Here is a 25,189-nt window from a genome sequence, read left to right on the forward strand (position 1 = left end):
ATCAAGGTACCTCATTTTATTTTAATTTACTTCCTATTACTTACAATATAGGAGGAGGATGAAGAAAAAAAGAATGAAAAATGGGGGGAGATAAGAGAATGTATTTTTTCTTGGCTGGGTCCACAGGGCCCTCCCCCAAAATGAAGCTGCGCACAGGGCCCCACTAACTCTAAATCCACCCCTGGGCTAGACTCCCTGTTGCTCTGTAGTCGTTCACCCTCATACATTTGAGAGCAATGCAGGTGTAAAATGCTACCACATCAGAATAGTAGCATTTTACGTCCATTTTGCAGAGGTATAAAGACCACATAGCGTGAGGGGCAACAGAGAATCGGTCCCTAGGTCTTTGTAAACTCGCCAACCAGTGGTTTAATAAGCAAATTACCATAGGTCCTGGTCTCTGTCAGGGGTACTTAGATGAGCCATTTTTAGTTGAAGGACAAAAGTTCTCTTCAGACCTTGTCTGTGTTCCAGCCCTGACATAGCTGACCCCAAGAGCTTCAGAACTGGTGTTTCCTGAGATTTGTGTTTCCGTTGTGTGTTTTAAGAGGGAACATCTGTCCACTTGTGAGGTTGCAGAATTTGGGTTGGTTTTTTTTTTTTTCTCTCTCCCTGCTCCCCCCCCCCCCAATCAGACTGGTCCTTTTTTTGGGCACTCATGTAAAATAATTCACGCCCTCTCTGACAAACATCAGTGATTCCTGTCAGCCATGATCACTCCTCGTGTCCTGAGGCTTTGGGGGAGAGTTAGTGAGATGATCCTTTGGGATGCACCACAAATTTTAAAGAACTCCCTTTGTATAAAAATATCTGTGTGAGAGCAATTCTTCCTCCCAATGCCTTCCTTCTTGGCAGGGCTGCCTGGGGCGGGGGTGGGAAGTGGGTCAATTTGCCCCGGGCCCCGCAGAGGACCCTTGAGCCCTGGTCTTGGGCGGCGGGGAGCCCTTCAGTTGCTCCGGGTCTTCAGCAGCATTTCGGCGGCGGGGGGCCCTTCAGTGCTGCCCAAGATACGGAGCGACTGAAGGGCTCCCTGCCGCCGAAATGCCGCCGAAGACCCGGACCGCCGCCAGGTGAGTACAAGCACCGCAGCTCCCCCGCTTTGCCCCAGGCCCCTTGAATCCTCTGGGCAGCCATGCTTGTTGGTGCAAAAGTGGGGCCCAGCTGCTTGTCAGGGATTGGGGCATAGCAGTCATTTTTTTGCAAAGGAATTTTATGCAAAGGACAATAAAGATAAAGCCAGTCTTCTAGGAGCTACCAGCCCTTCAAACTCCGGAGGATTCTGTGTGCATTCTGGTAAACGCCATCACTTGTAATTCTTTACCAACACTAGCTAATTAACCATCACAACACCTTGGTAAAACGGGCAACTGTTACTTTTAGTGATGAAGAAAGATGAAGTGATGTGACCAAACCCACAGAGTTAGATCGGAGTGTGGGCGGATGGTGGAAATTGACTAGGGGTTAAGGTATAAATTGAGAATTTGAAATGGTTTGGGGATATACAGCATGAACACCGTGTGTTATAATAATCTGGCTGTGATTCTGCTGGGGATGGTGAGATGTCAGTCTGTAATAATCTGCTGAATTAAATTGTTTTTTCAATATTTCGTGTAGCAGCCAGTGTTCATGGAAGGTCCTGGGAGAATGTAACTAAATACAACTTCACTCTTTACCAAGCTTTCTGGATGGCCCTTTCCTTTGTATACTTCTCTTCACTAAAAGCTGCTGTCTGGTAGCTGACGTATATTGGGTAGAATTGTACATAATGAAGGTTTCTTCCATATAGTAAAAGCCATTTAAGATTGTTTATTATGTTTCCCTTCACCCCACAGCTTCAGTTACAACAGAACATCAGACTTGGGTCTTCTCCTCTTGTTATAACTGGCAGGAAATTGGAAGATACAGGTGCTGTTTCAGAAGATGATGGATTACCTAAAAGCCCTCCAGAAATCTCCACTCTTCATGAAGTTCTAACATGTTCACCAAGCAAGGTATGTTCATCATGTCACTTCAGTACTAGAGGGATAAATGGAATTGCCTGTGTAGAATGATGTTTTTTTTAAAAGTCTGCAGTCAATAAAATGCTTTACTATAAATCATTATTCTTATTTCAATGCCATCTTTTATGTGCGTTCATTTGTACAAAACCTGTGGTTCTCTGATTTATCATGCATGGTAGTTTTCCTCTTCCAAATTCAATACCAGAATGAGAAACCAACAAAAAACTTTTTTTTAAGTTTGCAAGTCAATGGAAGAGGAGGTTATTAAAAAATAGTTTACAGAAGTTGAGTTATTTCTGGAAGTACACACACACACACGTACATAGCTATAGATACATTAAAAAAAAAGATCAAATCTGCTGTAGATTAAATCGAAAGTGGGTAGAGTTGGTGCACAGAATTTTTTTTTAAACTGACAGTCCTACAATTCTAGGTCAACAGTGGCCCCTTATATAGATATATATCTAACTGAAAACCCATCACTAAGTTAAAGACAGGAATGCTCAAGGTCCACTGGTGGGAAAGAGGTTTGGGCAGACACCGGGTGTTTAAAGGCTATTTTGTATTTGTGTGTAATTAAAACAATCCAATTGTCAAACATACCTAAAGAAAAGCAGGCATTCTGGGGTACTTATGGATCTGTACCTGCACCATATTTAAATCCTGGTCCATCTCTGTATATTGCTATAAAAGATATTAGTAATTGAGAGGATGTTCCTGATCCAATTTAAAGTGTAAAAGATTCAGGCTTTAAAAATCCTTTCTTTCCACAAAATATTATAATAATAACCATCTACATCTCCAAATGTGGAAGGATGGACAAACAGTCTTCAGAAAATACCAACCATGTAATAGCTGTCCCTGAAATACACAAAAATTAGTGAACTGTGCTTCTCTCTTAAAGAATTTTACAAAATTGTTAAGGATCAAGTTAGAACAAACTGTGCTTTTAACAGTCTTGAAAACCAGTAGAAACATTGAAAGGTGAAACACTGCTGGGAAAGATTAAGGCAGTTGGCAGATTTATATAAAAGTCATAAAGACAACAAAAAAATAAATTCATACTTCAACTCTGAGTTAAATTAAGGCTGAAGGGAAGAACCAGGTAAAGGGATTTATGCAGCTGATGAAAACAGAATCATAGCCTTTAATAAAAGAAGACTTCTAGCTGGCTTGAAAACCTATCTAACAAAAGATATCACTATTTGAAAACCCCTGAGGTGGTTGCTGCAATACGCGAGGGGCCAAATTCAGATCAGTTATAACACAGTTGAAACAAATGGAGCTCTATCTGTTTATGTCCAGTCTGAACTTGGCCAGAGATCCCTAAATGCTCCAAAGTTCTGGAGCAAAGATGTCTCTCTCAGTGGAAAGCAAGGCAATATTCATCTTTGAAAAGCCTAAGTAGAGGCTACTCAGAACATAGATGTGCCATCCCAGAATGGACTAACAGGCCAAATCTGGGATCCTCTGGCAGTGGCCTACAATGTATCTGCTGCATCAGAGGAAGGTGAAAAAAATCCAGAATATTCTCATACAGTTGTGCAGTGCTCAGTGTACGCATAGTAACTTCAGCAAAAAGGCAGAGCAGGGAGAAAGAGTATCTGGATTTGCATTGAGAGAGAAAGAAAACCAAGAGGATTTCAAAATGTTTTAAGGAACTCAAGTAACAATGGATAGCTCAGATTGCAAGACATGGAAATACCATACATCTAGAAGAGGACTTGGTCCCAATGGCAGGTGGGAGTAGCAAGGACCATTGGCTGCAAAGAGTTGTTGTTACAGAACATTTGTATGTATCCAAGAGAGAAGCTTGGGAGCATCATAGTGAACCTTTTATACAGCAGTAGAGAGTATGGTTTGAAGATGCAGGGGAAGCATGCCAGTATTTTGTTTCAGCACTGGGACTACGATGAGTGGATGTCTGAGTAAGACCTGGAACTCATGTGTTTAAAGGTGGAGAAAAGCACATTAGCATGAAGCAGAGTTCAGTTTGAAAAGGACATGTTAAAAAGGGGGCTGTTGTAGTAAAGTCTTGGTAGTAAGCAATTTCCTTTATAGGAGAGATGGGGGAGGAAAGCATGCATTTATCTAGGGCTTCTGCAAATAATAAAATACTTTGGAGCACTTTTAAAGAGTGAAACTGATCTGTTAATAAGGTCTCTAGAGCCGTCTGCCTAGTTCCACAATAAGTTGAACAATAAATTGATATCTGGAGTCTGTTTTTTTTAAGTAGTTTATAGAACGTTCTAGCAGCAGAATGTTAGCATATAAGGATTATCCACTGATCAGAGAAGTACATTTAAGTCAAATCTCTTTGCACACTTTGGACAGAATGATTGATCTGCTGTTGGAGAAATAAACATCATTCTTACTTTGGTTCATTATAGTCTTACTGTTTCCACAAGTGAAAATGTCTTAAGGTTTAAAACTGTTGCCTTCTAGAAGTTTGTCAGTTGTGTGGAATTGTGCAGTGGTTGTTCTTATGTCAGGTCATATAGAGAGAGGAAGAATGATCCAGTGGTTAAGGCTCTAACGTGGGATTTGGGAGACCTGTGCTCAGTTTCTTGATCATACAGCTTTCCTGTGTGACCTGGAAATAGTCACTTAGCTTCTCTGTGCCTCTTCCTCTGTAAAATGTGGATAATAGAACTTCCGTACCGGAGGATAAATATATTCAAGATTGTGAGATTCACAGCTGCTTCTGTAATGGAGACCATAAAAATAACTGAGATTGAAACAGCACTGGAATGAGGGACATTGGCAATTTGACTGAACCCATATGTGAAGCAGACGTAACATCGAAATCAATCTGATTCAAAGGAGCAGGGTCTTTTTCAAGGAATTTCTTCCTACTTTAAAAATGTTTCAACAATATTTTTTGGGGGGAGGGAGGCATTTGGGTGACTCTAACCGTAGTTTTAAATCTGAATATCTAACAGTGGCAGAAGGTCAAAATAACTTTTAAAACACTATAGGCTCAATTCCCCACTAAGGTGTATGTCCTCTTACTGCATATATATCTAGGCACTGTGCTTTTGTACACTGTCCTGTCTACACAATATGAATCTGATAGCAGGATACAAGTATACATGTATGTAAGTTTCTGTCCCTTGTGTCTGATCAATGATGAGGAATGAATGAATGACCGAGAGGCTAGGCTATGACTTAGGAATCTTGCAATGACCCATCCTAAGTTTTCCTTTTGTATTTTCTCATAGTTATGCTTTTGTATTCAGTCCCCGATAACTGTATGTAATGCTTCCCTTGACTTACCCTTTTCCTTATTTTATCCCACAGTCCTCCAACCCTGTTCAGCGCCATAGCTCTTTGAGTTTAGGTGGGACAGACAGTGAAGATGAACAGGTAAATAGTCGCTCTTCCTGTTACTAAAGTTTTCTGAGACAGTGCATACAGGGTCTGTATGAAGCCAAATATGCACCACATAATACTGCTAGATCTCTTCTGGGTAAAAAAAGCTGCAAGCTCTTCGGGCAGCGCAGCTGCAGAGCCCGGCCTGACTCTGTTCTCTGTGCTGCGTGGTGGTGCGGCTGGCTCCAGCCGAGTGGTGTGGCTGTAACGCTGCCAGCCATCGGCGCTCCAGGCAGCGCAGAACGGGGGCAGAGAGCAGAGTTAGATAGAGGACAGAGGAGTTTGGGGTGGTGGTCAGGGGGTGGGGGTGTGGGCAGGGGTTGGGGCGGTCAGAGAGTGGGGAGTGGGGGGGTTGAATGGGGGCAGAGGTCCCCAGGGGGCAGTCAGGAAAGGGGGGGGGGGGTTGGATGGGGTGGCAGGAGGCAGTCAGGGACAGGGGTTTTGGGGCAATCGGGACAGGAAGAAGGGTTGGTTGGATTGGGGCAGGGATTCAGGGGGGCAGTCAGGAATGAGAGCAGGGGTGGGATGGGGCGGTGGAGGGGCAGTCAGGGGCAGGGGTTCCAGGGGAAGTCAGCGGACAGGCAGGAGCAGCGCCAGAGTTTTTGGCGCCCTAGGTAGGGGTCCTTCCGCGCTCCCAGTTGGCGGCAATTCTGCGGTGGGGGGGAGGTCCTTCCGCGCTCCCGGTCTTCGGGGCACTTCAGCAGCAGGTCCTGGAGCGAGTGAAGGACCCGTCGCAGAATTGCCGCCGAAGACCCAGAGCACGGAAGGACCCCCAGCCGCCGAATTGCCGCCGAGGACAGCAAAATGCCGCCCCCCCCCCCAAATCCTGGCACCCTAGGTGACCGCCTAGGTTGCATAAATGGAAGCGCCAGCCCTGGGACTGGGAATGGGGAGGGGGGGTTGAGTGGGACAGGAGTCCCAGGGGGCTGTCTGGGGGTGAGAAGCAGGAGTGGTCAGATAAGAGGCGGGGCCCAGGCCATGCCTGACTGTTTGGGGAGGCACAGCCTCCCCTTACCGGCCTTCCATACAATTTTTGAAACCCAATGCGGCCCTCAGGCCAAAAAGTTTGCCCACCTCTGTACTACATACTCTGTTGTGTAACTTAAGGTATTGGTCAAATTAACAGGCACGATATAATATTGCAAAACAATTCACTTCCCTATATACACCACAAAGCCCTAACAGCAGCCACTGCTCAGTGAGTCCTGTCTGTCACCAGAAGATTGTTGGGGACACTCTACTCCTCTCTCAGACAGATGAGAATGGCTAGAGGGTCGGCACGTGAAAAGCTCTTGGCCCTTGCTAAACCCTGGGTGTCCTGGGGAAAAGGGACGGAGCTAAGCTGCAGCCTGAGTTTAGTATATAACTGATAAGTAGGAGCTGTTGGTCTTGCAGTTAGCCCAGCACAATCTATCCCTGACCTAGGAAGGGGAAGGCTTAAGCCAGCTCTCCTCAGCAGTATATGTGCTCAAAGAACAGGCCCAGGTGACTCCCCCCAGGCTATCCCTGCTGACTACAGAGCAAGAGGGCATGTTTCCACCAACGGTAGCCTACTTTAGCCATGGAAGGCAGACCTCCTGGTGCAGATTTGCTTTTCCAGCCACCCACTCTCTGGCAGCTAATAAAGTGGCTGGGGAACGATCTGACCCTCCCTCTGACCTCAAATACCGGTTACAAGAGTAGCCATCACCTATAAATAGGGCTGCAGAGGTGCTTGCCTACCCCATGAAATAGCCACTGCCTAGTGGGAGGGCTCTTCCTACTCCCTGGCTACACCCCTAGCACCAGTCATCTCCATGCCAGCCTGATGGAGAAGAAAGGGAAGGGGCGTCTCATGGGGTCACAGCAAATGCTGATCTGGCTCGAGTGGCGTACTGCCCGCCCCATATGGGAAAACTGCCAAAAAAATAAATAAAAATTAACTCTTCAACTATCTAGTAGGAACTGCAAGTAAGGCCAAGGCAGCATGGTGGCAGAAGACTGTGTAAAGCCCCGTGCACCCTCCTGAGGGGGCTCCACTCACAGGGCTGGACTCAGGCAGAGCAGCGTCTCCAAGGCCAAACCCTCAGCCTCTAATCAAACTGCTCAGGAGGCCTTACACCCTCTCCTGCCTGCCTCTGAGAAGGATGGGAAAGGAGGGTGTTTTCCCAAGACAGACCCTACTCTTCTGCCTTTGGTTGAGAGCAAGTACTGCCTCCCCTGGCAGTTTCTGGCTTTATCGCTTTCTGGAATGGGAGGGGATGCAAGGCTCTTTAAGAATGGCAGGCCTCTGCTCTCTCCCTGAGACCGCCTTCTCTCTCCCTCCAATTGCTGCTCCACCCAGAAAGCTCATCTCCTAGTGGGTCACAAACTGGACAGGGCAAATAATTCTAAAGTCAAAGTGGTCCAAGTAATTTGCACTTGTTTAAAAAAAATAGATCTCATTATATGTACTGAATCCATGTTTCAACTAATGTTCTACCAGTTCTAGTCAAAATCAGTCCCTTTGCCCATTTATATTAGCCAGACTCTCCTTTCCGTAGCCTGGCTTCTGGTGGCTCCTTTTAATTTTTCCATGGAAAATATCTGCTTTCTGCTGACCATGATTTCCTTCCCTCCTTCTTTGCCTGTTTCATGGCCTGGTCTTCTGTGCAGAAAGAGAGGAAGCAGGGAAGAAGAGAAATAACTTTCTGTGGTGCACAGAGTTCCACTGCTTGTCAGCTCCTGCTTTCGTCCTCCAATTGCCAGGAAGCTTTATAGGCTTTTTCTCCTTATTCACAGTGCAGCATCTGTCCCTTCTCCCAATTTTTCTCAACAGCCTAGCTGGATGTTGTATTTACATTTATCTAAAATTAAAACGCCTTCCCTTAAACAATCATCAATCGTGCAGTAACATTTGTACCCTTTGCTTTAATATCAAGCTCTGAATTAGTAGAGCATGAACCAGTAAACTGAACAGAACAGCAATTCTAAATCCGTAGCTAGCTGTTCCGTTTAACAGAATTCCCTTTGCTTCGTGCTAAGTAAAGGACAAGTGGCCTTGAGCACAGTCCCAACCTAAGTGTATTTCACACAGTGTAATGGTTTGATTTTAGCAGTCTGCTGGGTTTGCTGAAATGGATGGGTAACGTGACATCAAGGCCTCCACTGGCTTCCTGGATTCTCTCAGCACTTCTGCTGCTGTCTTCATCTTTAGAAAGCTCTCGGGGGCATGTGTGTGACTCCCATTAGTGGCCTAAGTATTTATAAATGTACGCTTCCTGACTGTTTAAAAGATAAGGATGGGCTGTTACTCCAAAAACATCACAGCAAATCTTTTTCTCCCCGTTCCCTCTTCCAGAGCTTTCACCCAGGGCTAAACTCTGCCAAATGGCTGTTACAGCAATCTAACTTCCCTGTTGGCTGCTTTAACTCTAATTAATTAAACAGCAAAGCGAAGTCCAACACACAAGGAAAGTTTCCTGGCCCAAACACTTCTCAAGGAAAATCCTCTCTAGTTGCAACATTTTCCTTCTGCTTGAATTCCAGTTACAGCACAGATGTCTTCTCTAATAATCTAACCCAAACTTCCCCCTTTTACCTTAAAACAAAGCACTCAGGAGACAGCTTTCTATCTACTATTCTTTAAGCTGCTCCAGAGAAGAGGAAATCACCATCCAATCAATGCTGGAGGTGGGGGAGAGGGGAGGAAACATCCTCTGAGAAAGCAATACAGCACTTAATGTCCATTAAAGACCAGGTTTATCATCCCTAGAGGAAGATCTTCCACTGGTGTAAATTGTCATAGCTCTGGAGTTCCTGTGAAGACCTCCTCTAGCCTCAGGTTTCAGTAAAAGTTGATAGCCTATGAAAAGAAGATGGGTCACTGTGTCTTACAGGACAAAAATAAGCAAGTACTATTAATTGTTTTGTCCACAGATAAACTAGAGTTTCAGAGTTTGTGCCTCTTGAATATGTGGCGATGCAAGACATATCTTGTAAAATCAGGTACTGGTGCACAGATAAGCCCAGCTGCTGATTTTGCTGTATAAAACAGCGTGTGTCTGACTACAGGATGTGGCCTTTCATACATGGATTCAGAATGCCACAGTCATTTTAAAACTGTTAGAGGAAAGAACTTGTATGAGAGAAATGGGCAACAGTTACTGTTTTCGTTTTCTAAGATTTGCTGAACCTATTATTATAATTCTACAGGACCAATAATAGTTTGCTGCTTTACTTCTTTTAACTTCTCCTGAATTTACACACTGTGAAAAAGAGAACCCAAAACTGAATTAATAAATTCAGTGTTGATTTTGTTTTAGCTCCATGAACTTAAAAAGTCAACAGTGATTAAGAAAATGGGAGTTACATGCTTTTGATTGTAAGCAAAAGAAAAGTAATGTATATACCTAGACTAATACTGCAGATTAGACAGGGGAAGCCTTTTACAGCACAGCTCCAGTTCCAATCTTGCATTTAAAAACCGAGCTGAGAATGAGTACTTTCCTACAATCAAAGTTAAAGGATTTTAAAAACATTTTAGGCAACCAGATGTAGCCTGATGGTTTGAATTAAATCTGACAGGCCTTGGCCCAGGCCAAGATTGAGAGCAGATACTTTCTTAAAGTGACCTACTATGTACTGTTGGAGGATCTTGTAGATCGTGATTCTTCTTTAATGCACAATACTGTATTTCATCATGGTAACCAATATTTTCATCTTAAGTCTGTAACTTTGAGCCCAGCAAATCTAAAATATTCACTTATTAAATACTTGCCCAGGGGTCTTTACAATGGAATTTGCATCTGAAGCTATGTAGAATCCTTATAAGGCAAGTTCCCCATGTATTCTCACTGTCTGATGTATGCATGCCGACCTTGAGACTGAAACTCTGTAATAAGACATTATAACTTGCCACATTATAAATAATGTGGGGAACTCTGCACATTCCCTTCAGAGAGGGTTGTAGGAACTTTTTCTTTCATCAGCATAGATTACTCCTTCTTGACCCTGTTTTAAGTTCAAGTAAACCCAAAAAAGAGAGAGCCAAACTCAGTTCAAACTGGGATGTTTCTCTGGGTATTATGGTGGAACCATGGAAAACGGTAGATATTTCACTCCAGTAAAGCTTGCTTGAAGTGTCTGTGCAACTTTGCGAACCTTCCAGCAAACCTGGTCTGAGTTTCAAGTCTGTAACAAAACCAGACTAACTTTGCATGGTTTTGGGTTTCACTGCACACATTTCCCCCAACTTACTTTATAATAGCATCATTTCTTGCTAAGACGACAAATATTTGATTCCCAAGGACGGCAGTGTTGAGGGCTGTCCTGTGTGTAGCATATTTATCTCAAAAAATACCTCTACCTCAATATAGGTACACACTCAATATAACACAAATTTGGATATAACGCGGTAAAGCAGTGCTCCGGGGTGGGGTGGGGCTACGTGCTCCGGCGGATCAAATCAAGTTCGATGTAACGTGGTTTCACCTATAACGCAGTAAGATATTTTGACTCCCGAGGACAGCATTATATTAAGGTAGAGGTGTAGTACAGGACTGCTAGATGGAAAGGGACATGCAAAATTTGTTGTGAGTTTGAGGGAGAGGGAAGAGTGAAAGAACAAATTAATCAATAGTAACTTTCTTAGAGTTGGTGGGGAACAGAGAGTGGTCCTTCTTTTGTGACCGTCAGCAATCACACTGCTGCAGGGTATCTGCTTGCTCTCGTGAGGAAAAGTAAAAAGACCTTGTTATAAAAACAGCAGCAGTGTCTCCTGCTGGTACAAGAAGATACTGCTAACTGCTCATTCAAATAAGAATTGAGAGAAGAATGTTAGTGTGTGTGTCTCACTTGTGTTACAGTGCCATCGATCAGACAAAACTAAGCGTAAACGTTAATTGCAAGTAGAAGCCAATAGAAGAATGGACACATCCTGGAAGAGGGTGTGTTTTATGCAACAACAACAAAAAAATTCAGCTGTTTAAATATTTTTATAGATCTGATTTTGAGTATATTTGCTTCTAAACCAATCTGGTGAGCTGGGCTATGGGAACCAGGAACAGATGCACAGAAAATCTGAGCAAAATAAATAGCGACGTGTTCGTGTTTTGCAGGTACCCTCTGATGCTTCCTCTAGACCTGTCAGCCCTTTGTCGTCTATGGTACTTGTGATTGCAGCCACACAAGCCAGCAGCTTGCTTCCCGTTGATTTCAACACCCCTGCCAGTCCTGTGGGCTGCCTGGATACCTCCGCAGCTAAGCACAGGATAGCAATAAACCCGCGGAAACAGAGAGTTTTTACCAGTAAGAACCAGCAAACCCCTGTAAGTCTTTTCTGGAACATGAGTGCAAAGCAAAGGGAGACAGATGCAAGTGTGTGCAGCCTTTGCTGTTCTTCCCCCCCTCTGGGGTTCATGAATATGTTAAACAGGAGGAATAGTGATTAAAGCCAGTGGGAATCTTCCCATTGGCTTTAATAGAGACAGGAAGAGACACCTAGTCCTGTTTTGGCCTTAAAACTCTGACTGAATGGCCATGAGGGGGAGAATTTGCTACAGTGAGAATTAAACTGTGGAAGTAGAATTTGACATGGGAATAATCAATAGAATAGAGAACTCTGTAGCTGTCTCAAAGCCAGTCAAAAATGGGACTTCTTTTCCAAGGAAATTTTTGAATGAAACTAAAATTTTGTTTGGTTTGGAATTTTTCACTGAAATGATTTCACAATTAATTTGTTTTGTTGCTGTTGTTCAAATTGAAATGAATTTTTCTTTTTTTTGTTCCCTCCCCTCATTTCTCTGTCCCACCTCCATTTTTCCACTGGAAGGAAAAGAAAGGGGGGAAACTCAAAACCAGATTTGTTTTCAGTCCTATTTGAGTTGAATAAAATGAAAGGGATTTTTAGTTTCTAATTGTTTTAATTGAAAAACTTCACATTAAACTTTTTTTTTAAAAAAAGAAAGTTTGTATTATTTGAAAAGCCAATTTACTTAAAAAAAAAAAACTACACCTCTACCCTGATATAATGCTGTCCTCGGGAGCCAAAAAATCGTACCGCATTATAGCTGAAACAGCGTTATATTGAACTTACTTTGATCCACCAGAGTGCGCAGCCCTGCCCCCCCTCCCCCCCCCGGAGCACTGCTTTACTGCATTATATCTGAATTCGTGTTATATCGGGTCGCGTTATATCGGGGTAGAGGTGTATTAAACAACCTCAGCCCAGCCTTATTTGTAACCTTTTGCATCCCAAGGAGGCAGAGTAGTTGAGCTACTTTAAGCAGTCTTGGGCTGAATGTCAGTCCTAGCAGCTCCTGGGAATCTACACTACAGAGCCTTGGGAAACATATTGTGGGACTGGGGCCCGTAGGCTAGGAAGAGAGTGATGGGGCAGAGTGTGGCAGAAATGGAGAGGAACTGCTCTATGCAAGATGCTCCCTTCTGCACCAGGAGCATTTCCTCTTGAAAATCTGTTCTGGATTTACTGCTGCTAGGAGGAGTACGAATTTCCACGGGTGGCTCTCTGCCCCCTTGGAGACATGAACTCTTGCCCTGCCATGTGGCTAGGCTTCAGTGGCAGCACAGCTCTTGCAGAATCTTTATTTGATGCTCTTTGCACTGCAGCAGATAAAAACTACAACACTGGAGGAGAACAGCAAATTCTCCTGTGTCATTTCTATGATCTGAATTGATGATGACATCTCTGACTTGTTCTGTTTCATACACCCATGTAGCTTTTTGATGTCTTGAAAACACTCCCTCTCAAAATGTATGTCTTAGAATGTTTCTGGTTCTCACCAAAAACTGAACTACTGCATTTGTAGTTTTAAAGCTTTGATGTCTTGCTATGTAATTCATTGGAGTAGCAGCATTCATTCATTGTATTGTTGAAGTTACAATACAGGGATTTTTTTCTTGTGTATATTTTTCAAAATTAAGTTACATACAGTGTAAGTTTTGTGCAAACCTTTACTTTGAACCAACCCAAGTGTCTTTTTGAATCCCATTAGCTGGAACAACTGGAAAAGGAGCAGAGTCTTCCTGTAACTTCAGAAAAGAAAAGTACAACAAAATTCCTTGATGCTGACCAGTATGAAAATTGGGCAGGTAAGGCATAATTCTGAAGGCTAAATTGTTAAGTCTGCTAACAGAATTCTATTACTAAAACTAGGCAGCTTTTACTTTTTTTTAAATCCCAAATTTCATCCCCTCTGTCTGAGAGCTGGCAGACTGTGCTTGAAAGTGCGAAAAGAATGATGTGCTCTAAACAGGATGATGATGAACTCTGTGGAAGGCATTAAAACAGATATCACACTAGGCATAACATTTTTCCAAAGCACCTACATCACACGGGAGTCTAAATCTCATTGATTATGCTGCTAAGTAACCTAGGCACTATTGAAAATTTTATCCTTCATCTGTATATATTGCCTGAGTATTATACCTTTGGAACAAACCATCTTGTGAGACAGTGTGTATTGTGATTTTAAATAGCTTATGTACAAGCAGGTCCATTTTTCCTCTCTTTTTTTGGCTGAAAATTGATTCTCACTGCAATAGTAAAACCAGCTGACATTTCTCCCAAACAGTCCATTTTTAGAATCCCTGATTTTGATCAGTATGTTATAAATGCATTGATTGATTGTAACATTGTCAGTGTTTTGTTAAACCAGACTCAAGGCCTGATCCTGCAGGATGCTGAGTGTTGCCTATGAAGTGCTTAGTGCCTGCAAGCCATGTTGAAGTGAAAAGGGCTTGAGGGTTCATAACAGCTCACAGCTCTGTGTGGTATATAGTCGGGCATCTCTTTCCACTATTTCTGATGTATTTGACACTTTGCATTATTTCTGGTGAATTCAGAGTCTGTGAAAGGGTGCAGTTCTAGAGGTCGAGCTTCCAAAGCCAAAGAACAGGAACAGGGCAGATATAAGTGGGGTGAGCATCCCCATTTCAGATATTGCATCCCTGAGACTACCAGTAATAGTGCCAATAGTTATGGTGATTTCACTGATGTAGATACTGTCACACTAAGATCTGAACTGAAAGCAACAATGCATTTGATACATCAGCTGCTGAGCAGGCACCTGGTGACAGCAGCTTTCAACTATTACTAGCCTTGGCTATATTCCAACGGAAGCCAATGTATTTCATTACCAGTCTCCTGAGCCAGCCAGTCCATTCCCCATTTTTAAGTGTGTTTGTCAGCCATGGGTATCTAGTAAATGGTATCCAGGTATTGGGAAACTATTAGCAAATGACCACAGTACCTACTATGAATTACAGTGGCAGGAGGGTTGAGGAGTGCAGGAGTCTTCATTGTAACCATCAAGCATAGATTTGTTTTCTTTTGTTCAACACAGGTTCATTGGTCTTGGAGGAGAATAATGGAAAAGGAGGTGGTGCTAAGGAGACACAGGCCATAACAAAGACTGACAATTCCACAAGTAGCCCTCGGAATTCTGTATCCCCTGTGGATGTAGTTTGTACTTTGATAGAAGTTGATGCATGCTCTACAGAAACAGATCATCAATCTAAAGTAACAGATGTGCAGTCTGCTCTAGCAAAGTCTGAGGAGGAGAACAAGGCAGAGGAAGTACTGGTACCTTACTGCTCTGATGACTCTATTGGTGAATTCAAACTACTTGTGCAAAATACTGGTGAAGTAATTGAACTTTCTGACTCTCTACAGACTGAACCAGACGCAATTGTATTTCAGGACACGTTAGCATCTGACTTGTATGGCATTTCCTTGGAAAAGGAGGACATAAATAGTTTGGCAGGTGCCACAAAGGTATCCTTAAAACAACCAGTAGACCAAAGTGACAAAGAGCCTGGAGACGGGGGTGTGGCACTTGTAGGAAAAGTGGAAGAACAGCCTTGTACCAATGAGAACAACTTCATCTGGCCTGATTCAGATCCTGCAGTGTGTGTTTCACAGGTTCTTTTAGCCGCTTTGGAGACATCCCCTGAAGCAGATTGGATGGCTGTTTCAGTGCCTGAAAATATCCCAGCAGCAAAAGATGATCAAGAAATTTGCAAAGTTACAGAACTTCAGCCATCCAAAGACCATGTAGATTCAAAAACATCCCTACAAAAAGACTCAGTTTTGTCTGTGTCAGATATAGATTGCATGCTGCCTCAGAGCAAAGTGAACAAGGAGCTACATTTTAAACCAGAAATGCATTGTCCTGTTTCAAAGGCTAGCCAAAGCAATCAGGAGACAGATGCATCCAACAACTTGGAAAAACATTCCATTGGATGCCTTGCCTCCTCCAGTTTGGCTGGCTTCAAGAGTTGTATCCCTCTTAGTGGTGATAGTCAGCAGAACCTGTTAGGTGGTGTAACTTCTCAAGAGAAAACAAAGAAAGAAAGCAAATCTCCAGAGGAAAATGTAAAGACTCCATTGAAATCTGCTGCTACAAAACCAGTTCGATTTACTATTGCTCCTGCCTGGCAAAGATCTCTTTCGGGAGGTTCAAATTCCAAGGAAGATTCCTGTGCTAGAAGCTCCCCATCCTCTCCCATAAGACCAGAGTTGTTTGAAGGAACAGCTCACTTAGATACCACCAGGCAAGAGTCTACAAAAAACAACCCTGAAGGGTTTGAGGGGGATAATGAGAGCAACAAGGCCAGTTTGAATTCTTCCTTGGAGGGGGCTGAGCATGAAACACAGAATGCTGAAAACCCATTTGGGATCAGACTGAGAAGAACATCCTCTTTGCTAAAGTACCACAGTGAATCTCCAAAGCAGATTCCATTAGCTGTTCACACCACCTCTTCTGGTTCAGTCAAGGAGAATCAAAAATCAGTAGGCACTGGGAGGCCACCTCACGGCCTTCCAGGCAACCAGAAAGTGTTAGCTAAAAAATCAGCTGTCGTGGAAGAGAAAAATGCCCCCAAAACAAAACCTGAAGAAGTCTCAAAGAAGCAACACTCTAACAAACTTTCAGGTAATTACACTGTGCTTGTATCCAAAGACTGTTGAGAATAATGGCTGTGCAAGGCCATTACAAAGAGCGGCAAGCCAGGGATATGGAAAGAGTAAACATTTTCTTTAATAGACTTGACCCTGAAATACAGGACCCTATTCAGCTCTGCTGTAACTCAGCTGATGTCAGTTTGGACTTGTATCTTGGGTTTAGGCTATTCAAGAAAATTCTTAGGTTCCACCATACAGTATATTCAAGCTAGAATAGTAACAGGGCATCAGAAATATAAAATAGGCCATTTTTGCCCAGTTTTTGTGGAATTTGTAGAATTTGTTTTCAGCTAATTGTTAGGCCAATGCAATTTAGAACTTAACCAGGTATCACATTAGTTGTGATTTTTTTATTCTAAAAAATTTGGGAAACAAAAAGGCATTTTGTCTCTAACTGGATTACATAAGAGCAATGGTCATCACTCTACATTTAGCCTGTACTGTCAGCCTGTTGCTTTGAGAGCTGAATCCTGCCCCGATTGACTTTAAAAACTCCAGTAGATCAAAAGGATAAGCATCCTTGCCGAGGAACAAAGACAAAATCAGCAAGGAAATTAATGTTATCTTCACCCTTTTCAAAGAGTATTCACTGAAGGATTTAAAACACAAAACTGTTTAGGTTTTGATAGATTTGCCCTAAATCCCTTTTTTACTTCCAAAATGCTTCTTTTATAGAAAAAGTCCCTAGTCCGCATTTGGAAACTGTTACCTCTGAACCAGCTTGGGTCTCCATGGCAAAACTAAAGCAGAAAGGTTTCCAAGGTCATCCTCTTGCCAAAGGACATAAAAGGGAGGACAAATCGTTGACCAAAACGGATCAAGAGGAGGTATGGTACCTAGTGGCTGGTAGACTAGAACCATTGTGAATACTGTGACAGTCTGACAGGATACCTGTACACAATACTGAATTTGATGTTCTTGGATAGCAGGTTTTTAGTAATGTTTATGACCAAATTTTCAAAACCAATTTCTAATGTTGTGCCCACAGACAATTGTTGATGCAAATGAATAGATGTGAATTTGGCCATATCTGCAGCTCAGGTCCTTGGAATTTTGGGGTCAGACTCTGCAACACGCCTTTCCTGCCGTAGTCATCTTTGTGCCTCTTATATTCTGAACCCCGCAAGGGGTCTGCCAAATGCCCAGCACAATTTAAAGCGGCCACAAAAAGCTGCTCTAAGTTATGGCAGTTTTCCACAGCCCCTGCTCTGCTGCTGAGAACTGGTTCTGGCACAGGACTTGGAGACAAAAGGTTTGTGGTTCATCCACAGATTTCCTGTGTGACCTTGGGCAAGTCATTTGACCTGTGTCTCACTGTCTTAATCTGTAAAATGGGGATAATTGTCCTCTTTGCAGGGCTGTTGGGAAGTTTAATTCAGTAACATTTGTAAAGGACTTTGTGATCCTTGGATAGAGGATGCCAAGGAAGGACAAAGCAGTATTGTTGTTTCAGTGATCATTGTGATCATAAGTGTATTACAGACTTAATGGTAAGTGGATACGATATCACAAATAGTGATTGTTAAACATGCCATTGAAAAGCTGTGTAAAGAGAGAAGCACCTGGCCTGCCTTGTTATATTCCCCAAAGCACCTGTGCCCCGTTTCTGTTTCTCTTCTGGTGAATTCTCAACGTCCACCTCTGATCGAACCTTAAAGGGGAACTGCTTCCTGTGTGTAATTATTTACACTTTCTGGTTTCCTGATTTGCATTCTTTGTTTTTTTTCCTTAAAGCGAGTGACTTGTGCTAGTGAGAATTTATTGGGGAAGAACGTAACTCCCAGCCTGTGCGCTCAGGAGAAGAAATCACAAATGAAGATCACTATGTCTGCTACAGCAGGTATTTCTTTTTAAAGTGTGTGTGTCTGACTCACTCACAGTAATGGCCAAGATTTTCACTAGTGACTTTTTGGGTGTGTCCATTTTTGGCTGCCCAGCCTGAGAAACCTTTAAATGGGCATAATCTTCAGAGGGTGGATGCTCAGCATTTTCACCCACTAGGCTGCGTCCAGACATGTCGATAATGCTACTCCCCTGCTTACTCCATCCCCAGAGCAGGTGGGTGGGGGGTGAGCAGAGAAAAGTTCCATCCTCAGCCCGCTTGCCACAGTTCCTGACTCAGGGTGTGGAAGGGGGTGGTTGGTGATGTAGTGACTCACTGCGACTAGAGGCCAGTAGTAAATTACAACCAGCAGGGAGTAACCGTGGCTCAAAGAGGTGTGTGCCTCATGGTGCTTTCTGAGGAGACTGATGCAGCGTATGCCCCAGCCCTTGTTCAAGGCTATGCCTAAAATCAGAGCTGGAACCATTTGCAGATAACATGATTCAGACTTGCAGCTAAGAATATATTTTACTGAATGAAATCTATTAACTTCAAAGCTTTCTTGTAAGTAAGTGAATAGACTTTCTTGCCTTCCTCCTTGCCTTCTCACTGACATAGCAATGGATGACTGGCTGAGGAATCACATGACACAGAAACGTTAGCTGCCAGCTCAACAGTGTGTGATTCAGCTATGATCCATTTTTTTTTAAGGATTCCATTGTGTACCAGCTTCATTCCCAGACTTGGTAAACTTGGCCCAAAGCTAGACAATGGTAAGCAGGTAGGAAGTTTGAGACGTCTCCTTCTGGAGTACAGTCAGGACTGGGCTGAAAATTCCTCCCATGCCTCTGCCGGAGACACCTGGATTTTCACTTTGGCTGAAATTCATGCCACCCATGAAAGTTGCAGCAGCATTAAACCTTTCTTTGCATTGTCTTGCTCCATGGATCATCCTGGTATACAATGTATTTCCCCCCCCCAGTGGTAGCAGCTGTGGTCACTCAATTCTTTCACCTCTTGAAAATTAACTATCTCTGACTAATGTTGATGTTCTCAAGAAAGTCACCATTACCCAACAGTTCAGAAAAACACCACACCTGCTGCCAGCATTCTCCCCACATGACCAATAAAACAGGGAGACTTTCAAAACTTAGACTCCCCTTGTTTACCCATATTAAAGGAGCCAATAATTTGACTTGGCTGAGGGACAAGGAGTGTATATAACTTCCAGAGCAAGTGGTAACCTTGGACACACTTTTTGACTCATAAATGGGTGTTAAAAAAGTTTTCTTTCTACACTTGATAAGTGATTGTGGCTTGTGTGTATGATACGTGTCCTGTACAGGTCGGCAGGTGTGGCTTGGTGCATGTCTAGCACAAGGTAAAATGTGATGATTAGGAGAGAGCTCTGAGAAACCAGATCCTGCATTACTCTTCTCTTGGAGCAAATGTCAGGCCAGAAAGGGGATTGCTTATTTAGACCCCCTGTTAGCATGTCCTTAAGCCCATGTCACCTCAGATTCGCCCATTCTCTGTGCTACACTCCACTCCCACTTTTTAAGCCTATGCTCTTAAGACTGTCCAGGGGACTTGAGACTGACTTTCACTCAATACAGAGGAATATGGGTATAATCTTCAAAAGTGTCCAAGTCCCTTTTTTCAAAAGTGACTTAGGCACTTGGGAGCCCAACACCCTTTGAGACTGGAGGCCTAGATTTTAAAAAGATATTTAAGCCTTGCTGGCACCTAAGTATCATCAACTGTCAATGGGATTTTGGCTCCTAAGTGCCTACTTCCCTTTTGAAAAATGAGATATAGGCTCCTAAATCAGTTAGGTGTGGCACTGCTGAGTGCAGCAATGCCTGAGCACCTTTAAAAATCTGGGCCTAAGTCCCTACATTAAGTAAGCACTGTTGAAAAAGTGATCCTATATCTGGAGCTTGACCTGCTCTTATTAGGGGAGCATTGTCCCTTCTGCTATAGTCTGTCCCCTGCAGGGCACAGCCAGGGCTATCCTTGGCTGAGGCCCAGGGTCCTACTGAGCTGATTCTAGGGGCAGGCTTTACCGACAGGTGTTATTGGGGTGAATTGGCATTTTTTCACTGATCTCAATGCATGCAGGATCAAGGCCCCTTGTGCTTAACTTTGCCTGTACCCATAAATAGCTTCCATTCATGCTTGTCTTATCTCCCTTCCTGCATGCCACGCAAAGACTTGTAGATATTAATTAAACATAAGAGAAGGTTTGGCTTTTTCAGGCCCTGATTTATACTTCCAAATGAAATACAATCTGTTAAAGTGGAAGGAATGTGCTGAATGTCAAATGGCTTGTGAACTGTCCCTTGAGATATTTCAGTTGTTTATGTGTAAGGCTGCATTCTGTCCAGTGCCGTGCAACCTGTTGGAAGACATCAGTCTTCAATATTTTCTATAAGATCGATAAATTAGGCATTTTTTTAAATAGTAGCTCAGAGCCTTACCAGCAACAGTATCAACATTCCTTAGTCTTTGCAGATGCCACCAGGCATGTGATAGGCTGCAGATTTCAAAAGCTTTATTTGAAAAGAATATCTAGTCACATTATCCTATCAACTTCCCTCCCCTCTGGCTAACATGTCCAAGAAAATGTAGTATGGGTTTAACGCATATTTGTTTCCTAATAGCATTTTTATAGTACAAGTATTTTTGTTGGCAATAAAGACTGGAAGGTAAATCTCTAGACCACTCAGTGTTGGATATGCCTGTCATTCTCTGCTAGCCCAAGGTAAACTTGGAGTGATTCTTCCCATTCAGCACATGATCATATGGGGTTGACTCCTCGAGCCACTTGTGCATTACACAATGCAAAATGAGACTGTGGAATTCCCTGCCACAAGCTATACTTGTGGCCAAGAGTTTTTAGCAGGATCCAGAAAGCAATTGGATATTCATATGAACAACAAGATAAAAATCCCTCAGGAATTTTGGAAAAATTTACTCATGCTTCAGGGCTTAAGCCTTCCTTTAAATATTGGGAGTTAGGAGAAAGCCTGTCTCCAGTGAAAGCTAAGTGCCTACTACAGAGTTTGACACCTTTATCTGAAGCATCTGGTACTGGCCATCGTTACAGACTGGGCACCGGTCTCTGGACAACTGGTCAGATCTAGTCTGGCAATTCCTCCTCTTATCTCTGTTGCTTTGTGAAATTGTGTTACTTTTGGTTTTGTTTCACCTCTAGGTGACGTCACTTTAAAGAGCAGGAAAAAAAGTTAGCGTAAGTTCTGTCTAACTCTCCTGTGTTCTGATGACTGACTGGCATTGTTCTCAGCAGTTACACTTGGACCTATGGCTCAGGAAGCATTTGTGGTTCCCACCACTGAAAAGGAAACGAGACAATCCTGTAATCTGCCAATGACACCGTGCAGCTCTGCTGAACCACCCTGGCTGTCCCTGGCCAAGAAAAAAGCCAAAGCTTGGAGTGAAATGCCTCAGATTGTTCAATAGCAAATGATAACAGTGTCCTCCTCTGTACTGCCAATAACTGTATTAACTCCATATAGTAACTTCTTCGCTGGGACCATTTTTTGAGGGGATAAGATAAAAGCCTTAGAACTTTCAGCACAGACTGTAGCTGTGAATATGTGAAGATGAAATGCCACTGACGGGTTAACCTGCAGTAACCACCAGCATTAGGAAACTGAGCATTTTCCATGACAAAATACTATGAAATTCCAATTGACCAATTCATACTGACTACATGTTTGACTAAAAGACAGTGGTGCTCTAGGAGGAGGCACTTCATGCCTTTGAAGCATTTCCTTTCTAAAAGGGGAGGTTAAAGTACCCTGCACACAATACAGTATTCTGCATGATTTCACTTTGAGCATTGAATTTGTTTGGTGTCACAGAATGGTTTTAGAGCTCTGCACTGGAGCATCCAGACTGGCTGTCACTGACGTAGTAGCATTTATGTCTCTAAAGCTTGGCCTAGGGCAGGTCTGACTGTGGGCCTGATTTTTAACATATCTGTTTCTTAAATGAAACAAGACACAAGCAGCAATGCAGATTCAGGGGGATTCTCATTTCTTAGGTAGTTGAGTCACTCTGCCTTGGGCCTCATGCCTTATATTATACCATCTACTGGAAAGGCCCAGTACTGCAACTGCCTTTGTGTTCTACTGCTAATGTATTTTTTAAAAAAAATCAGTACCTTCTAAGGACTAAATTCTGGTCAGTTATGTCTATAAATCTGGAATAACTCCACTGACCTTAACATAGTTTGGAGATGCTGAATTTGGTCCTTATACCTAAGCTAAAGTATTTTACATTTAATTTCTAGCATAAAGCAATTTCTCTTCATAAGCCTCTTTAGTGAAATATTCCTGCTAACAGCAGAGGTGGGGAAGGTTTGACCCACTCTTGTTTTCTGTGTAGAAGGATACCTGTTTGCCATGAACAGCATCCCACTGTCCATATTCATCACACTATGATTTTTAGACTATTTCCTTTACAGTTTGGGGGGGGGAAGATGCACTCAACATCCACCCTTAGCCATCAATACATAACTGAAAGCTGAAGCTGAGTATCTATCTAAAGACACATAGCTGGCAAACAGCTGCTCTTTTAGGGTCAATTCTGCTGTCACTGAAGTCGTAGGAGTCTTGCCACTAACTTTTTTATGGGAGCAGAATCAGATCCTTTAAAAATAAACTTTGTAAAATGACTTAGTGACATCAGTGTCATGACAACCAAACTGCACTTGCCTGTATATTGCACATTTGCAAAACATTTTCTCTATACAGCCAATGAAAACATTGAAGTCTGATGTGTCTAACAGATTGTCTTTCGCAAACAAGTTGGGTAGCATCTTTAAGAAAAATGGTGCGTGGCAAGAGGTCTAAATATGAAACAACACATTTGACCTTGGAGTAACTCATTATCTGGACTCCCACCTGTTGGTTCTGGCCTGAATTTAAGTATGTTACTACTTCTGAAATCTGTATCCATTGCTAATGAAGATTGTGCAACTCTTATTCATGTGGCTGAACAACTTACTTGCGCAAATAGTCCCACCTAAGTTAATGGGTTTGCTCTTATGAGTCAATTCTAATCAGAAAGAGTAAAGGTTACAGGCCTGTTTTACTTCTTGTTAGTATCTTCTCCTGCAATGTGCTAAAGCGCTTATATTTCTCTAAAGTTTGAGAGTATTATGTAAAAGAACAAATTAAACATTGTTTGCTATGGTTTTCTGCAGCTGATATCACATACATGGGTTTACTGACCCTCTGCTTAAAATATGCACTTTCCTATATATTGCTATGTCTCTCCTGTTCTTTGCCAGTCTGGATTGCAACCCCACACCTAAACTACTGCAAATGATAACAGCATTTATCTATTCCCTTGTTGCTTTTGTTCTTGATATTGTGTCTCATTGTATGGTATGTATATACGTTTTTGTAATCCTCACCTTGGAGGACCCCCTTTTGTATTCTATTCCCATATTTGGTTTACTATTAAACGCTATTGTCATGATGGAATTTTTCAGGGTTTGAATGGGTTGTGATTCCGGAGGGGCAGGACTGGCATTAGGGAAGCAGTCCTTGAAGAACTGTTTGTGTTGGATGGGTTGATATACTGTATAGATTCCAGGTTGGGGAAAACTCTACCTACAGGGCTTTGAACTGAGCATCACAGAGGTGAGAGACTGTATTTAGTCTTCTTTGAAGTCATGGGACAATTGGTGCAGTCTCTCTTGCAGTGTGGGGTTCTTTCAACAATTCTGAAAGAAATCTCTGTGTTATGCTTTGCTTTGTGGACTTTGAAGTCAAGGGGCTGGCGCAGTAGCATTGATGAGAGGAATGGAGCCTAAGCTCTTGATGAACTGGAATATCAGTATTAATTGTTTCTTTTTTATTAGTTGACCAGAAGAATTTGGTGACCAGACGAGACATTCCTTACTCCTTGCAGCAGAACTGCTGCTGTCTGGACAGGATGCTACTCTAGAAATCCTTATTATCTATATTTTGCTGACTCTCAATAAGCAGAATTCTGTAAACTTCTATAGTATATTTGTTTATAGAAACTGAGCAATAGGTTGCCCTAACAAAATCAAAGTGTATGGGCCTTATGTTAGGCCTACCAGCCTCTGTTAACATTTCCTAATAACAGCCCATTTAAACATCCAGCTGGTCATGCCTCATGCTGCATTTTGGGGTACAGCCATGGAGCAGGTACCTTTTGGCTGTCAGGCCAGGGAATAGAAATGCTATATAATGTTTATCCAATATATAAATTTGCAGCATCACTGGCACCTATCTTACATGCATCACTGAGTAAAGATGGGAATACTAAACATACCATCTGCCTTGGCTCTAACCTTCAGTGATTGTTTTGCTTCATCTTTTATGTTAAATGGGGGGAGGAATAGCTCAGTGGTTTGAGCACTGGCCTGCTAAACCCAGGGTTGTGAGTTCAATCCTTCAGGGGGCCACTTAGGGATCTGGGGCAAAAATTGGTCCTCCTAGTGAAGGCAGGGGGCTGGACTTGATGACCTTTTGAGGTCCTTTCCAGTTCTAGGAGATTGGTAATCTCCTATTATTATTATTATAAAATAAGCAAATCACTGAATAGCATAGCCTACTGCTGCTTTTGGAGGGGAGCTGGTTCAGTAGCAAACTGCATGAATGTTTTTACTCTCAGATTAGTGTATACCAGCAGATCAGGGCTCCAGTCTTGCAAATATATGCATAGTCTCATTGACTCCAGTAGGCCTACATGCATGCTTAAAGTTGAGCACAGGCAGAAGTGTTTGCAGGATCCAGGGGTAGACTGGCTATGCTGTACTGCTTGCTCCACCACTGTTTTGTGAATTTGGTCCTGCTGCCTCCATATCTCAGAATTAGAAAGTACCCTGAAAGGCTATTGGAGCCCAGCCCTTGCCTTCACTAGCAGGACCAAGTACTGATTTTGCCTTAGATCCTCCTAAGTGGTCTCTTGAAGAATTGAACTCACAACCCTGGGTTTAGTAGGCTAATGCTCAAACCACTGAGCTATCCCTCCCCCAATCATATCAGG

General features: G+C 42.8%; 1 protein-coding gene across 13 annotated transcripts in view; it reads left to right on the top strand.

The window, feature by feature from the left end:
• KIAA1210 (KIAA1210 ortholog) overlaps positions 1-23,649 on the top strand; it is an 87,764-nt gene extending 64,115 nt beyond the window's left edge. For 10 of the 13 annotated variants that reach the window (XM_030575574.1, XM_030575561.1, XM_030575567.1 and 7 more), the window contains 8 exons: positions 1,833-1,991; positions 5,301-5,366; positions 11,450-11,659; positions 13,346-13,442; positions 14,696-16,285; positions 16,990-17,141; positions 18,049-18,154; positions 21,444-23,649. In XM_030575574.1, the coding sequence (XP_030431434.1) occupies positions 1,833-1,991; positions 5,301-5,366; positions 11,450-11,659; positions 13,346-13,442; positions 14,696-16,285; positions 16,990-17,141; positions 18,049-18,154; positions 21,444-21,619 (2,556 nt within the window). In that variant the 3' untranslated portion in view covers positions 21,620-23,649. Of the gene's footprint in view, positions 1-1,832; positions 1,992-5,300; positions 5,367-11,449; positions 11,660-13,345; positions 13,443-14,695; positions 16,286-16,989; positions 17,142-18,048; positions 18,155-21,353 lie in introns of all 13 variants that reach the window. The other 3 variants (XM_030575562.1, XM_030575571.1, XM_030575569.1) reach the window with 3 other exon arrangements.
• Positions 23,650-25,189: the final 1,540 nt, after the last annotated feature.

This window comes from Gopherus evgoodei, chromosome 9 (genome assembly GCF_007399415.2).
Source record: "Gopherus evgoodei ecotype Sinaloan lineage chromosome 9, rGopEvg1_v1.p, whole genome shotgun sequence".
NCBI classification, from domain to species: domain Eukaryota; kingdom Metazoa; phylum Chordata; order Testudines; family Testudinidae; genus Gopherus; species Gopherus evgoodei.